General features: G+C 51.0%; 1 protein-coding gene across 1 annotated transcript in view; it reads right to left on the bottom strand.

Annotated features, from left to right (window-relative positions):
• The window catches only part of WDR37 (WD repeat domain 37), a 42,792-nt gene that overhangs the window by 23,728 nt on the left and 16,860 nt on the right, over positions 1 to 2,204 (bottom strand). Inside the window, exons 6-7 of the mRNA XM_012664895.1 lie at positions 1,425 to 1,560; positions 52 to 123 (exon numbers count right to left, since the gene is read on the bottom strand). Coding sequence (XP_012520349.1) covers positions 52 to 123; positions 1,425 to 1,560 — 208 coding nt within the window. The remainder of the gene's footprint in view (positions 1 to 51; positions 124 to 1,424; positions 1,561 to 2,204) is intronic.

Raw genomic sequence — 2,204 nt, 5'->3', positions numbered from 1 at the left:
GTAAGACTTCAGAAACAAACCAAGGCGGGGGGCCCGCCCGGCAGTGCTCACCTGAACCCACGTGGCCCGTGTACTTGACCAGGCTCCGCCCCGTCTCGATGCTCCACAGCAGGGCCGTGTGGTCTGCAAGAGCCAAAGGAAGATGCTGCAGCTTGGCCATCGTCGATTTTATAGACGTTTTCACAAAAGAATAAGGTAAATAAATACTCTAGCGGGAAGTCACACTAATATCTCTTACAGCTTTGATTCTATTACTCTGTTACATTCAATGTGTCAGAGCAAAGTCTCCGAGGTCGGAGGCCATGTTTCGTCCGAGCCGCGCTGGACGGCTGCGCACTGTGGTCCACACCTCAGTCCCACTGTCTCACGTGAGTGTTAAACCTCTCAGATCTTCCAGCACTTGAATCCGAGCAGCATCCAAACCCAGCGCCAGCTATTTGAGATAATAAGTCCCCTCTGGGCCTTTCCTCTTATAAGCACTATTTTCTTTTAAAGTGGATTTACCAGGAAAATCTAAGAGCTATATGCCAACTATCCAAAGAAATTTCTGAAATATCAGAAAGGAAACTTTTATCCTCTCTTTTTTAATTGTGCTTTCTAAAGCAATTTGAAGCACACACTAATAGTGTCAAACAAGAAGAAACTTGTTTCATCACCTACCTTATCATAGTTGGCTTTTATCACGTTCAATTCTGCCTTTAACAGCAGAACCTAGCAAGTAATTAGCTTGCCCACAAGCCAGGAAAGTCATTTTCAGTGAGTGAGCACCATTTTCGATTTTAGCAATTTTTATCTGAAAGGCTATTATGCCACTTTAGACACCGTTTTATAAGGTATCTTTCTGTTTAGGGAAGAGAAAGCAGTCTCTCTAACATACGCCCCGGGACTCCTGCACGTCCTGGGGGATCCCACCAGTCTCCACTACGCCACACTCCCCGGAGAACATGCGTGTCTCAGCTGTTACCACGGCACTTTCCTCACCTGCGCTGTGCCTGCGTTACAGAGTGTCAGCTACACCTGCTACTCAGAGGCGCACAAGAACAAGGCCAGTAAAAACACACCTAGTGTTTAAAAATTATTCCACTCACATTACCGTCACCATTCGCCCTTAACACAGTTAAATCCACCCCAAACAAGTAGGCGCCTCCTCAGATATTCAGCCCACAGCTACACCACCACCCGCAGGACACGGGAAGGCGGGACACAGACAGGACACCACCCGCAGGACACGGGAAGGCAGGACGCAGGTCTGGGTACTGCGCACAGCCTGAGCTCCCACACCCAGGCCAAACGCGTTGGCTCCAGTGACTCCTCCATCCTGCCTTTACTTCCCGCGATCCCTGGATCACGGACAACTGACGTCAGTCCCCCGTCAGGGGTCAGCAAAGCCGCGCTTCAGCAGGCTGGGGTCAGCCTGTGCTCACCTGCCGATGCAGTGCCCAGCACCACCGGCTGTGTCCTGGCGACGCTGACGTCCCAGATGCCGTCCCTGTGGCCGATGTACTCCTTCACCAGCTGGCAGACGGCCCTCGAGGTGGTGGTCTTGAAGCTGGAGACGATCTAAAGTCGAAAGGGAAGGAGTGTTTTTACGGACTTTACTGAAGTGAATTTTTCAAAGTTAAAAAATGCAAAACAAAACAGATGTCTTGCCAAGTACATAAATCACTGAAGAGAGTATTTAAAGCACAAAAGGAACTGGAACGCCTGCGTGGCAACGGCGGGCTTGTGCAGCCGGCGTCCTCCCTTCCCCACCTCACAGGCAGCGGCGTCAGGGGCCAGCGTCTTACCCCAGCCGAAGGGCACGGTGAGGGAGTCCAAGTCACTCTTCCCCAAGCCAAAATCAGCAGACAGAGCTTCCAGATTTTTTTTTGAAAAACACCAAATAGCTAGCTAGCCAGCTAGACATGAAAAAATCAGGAGGAATACCCCACACCCGTGATGCCAATTACTTTGGTCACTGGGCCGCTTTCATTTTTTTCTGTTTTTGACAATGTGCACCAACCCCATATTGTCAGGAGGAAGAAGAGCCCGTGGTAGGGGAGGAGGCAAAAGATGACACTTTAACAGATAAGTAGGTGTGCTCAGATCGTTTATTGAGCCCTCGCTCGGGGCGGGCACTGGGCGGATGGAGGATACAGGGGGGTCCCGTGCCTTTCGGAGTCCCGGTCCAGTGGGAGACGGACACAGAAACAGTGTGGACGACA

This window comes from Propithecus coquereli, unplaced genomic scaffold (genome assembly GCF_000956105.1).
Source record: "Propithecus coquereli isolate 6110/MARCELLA unplaced genomic scaffold, Pcoq_1.0 Scaffold94, whole genome shotgun sequence".
In the NCBI taxonomy this organism is placed as follows: Eukaryota; Metazoa; Chordata; class Mammalia; order Primates; family Indriidae; genus Propithecus; species Propithecus coquereli.
This window is presented reverse-complemented; position numbering and strand designations above follow the sequence as displayed.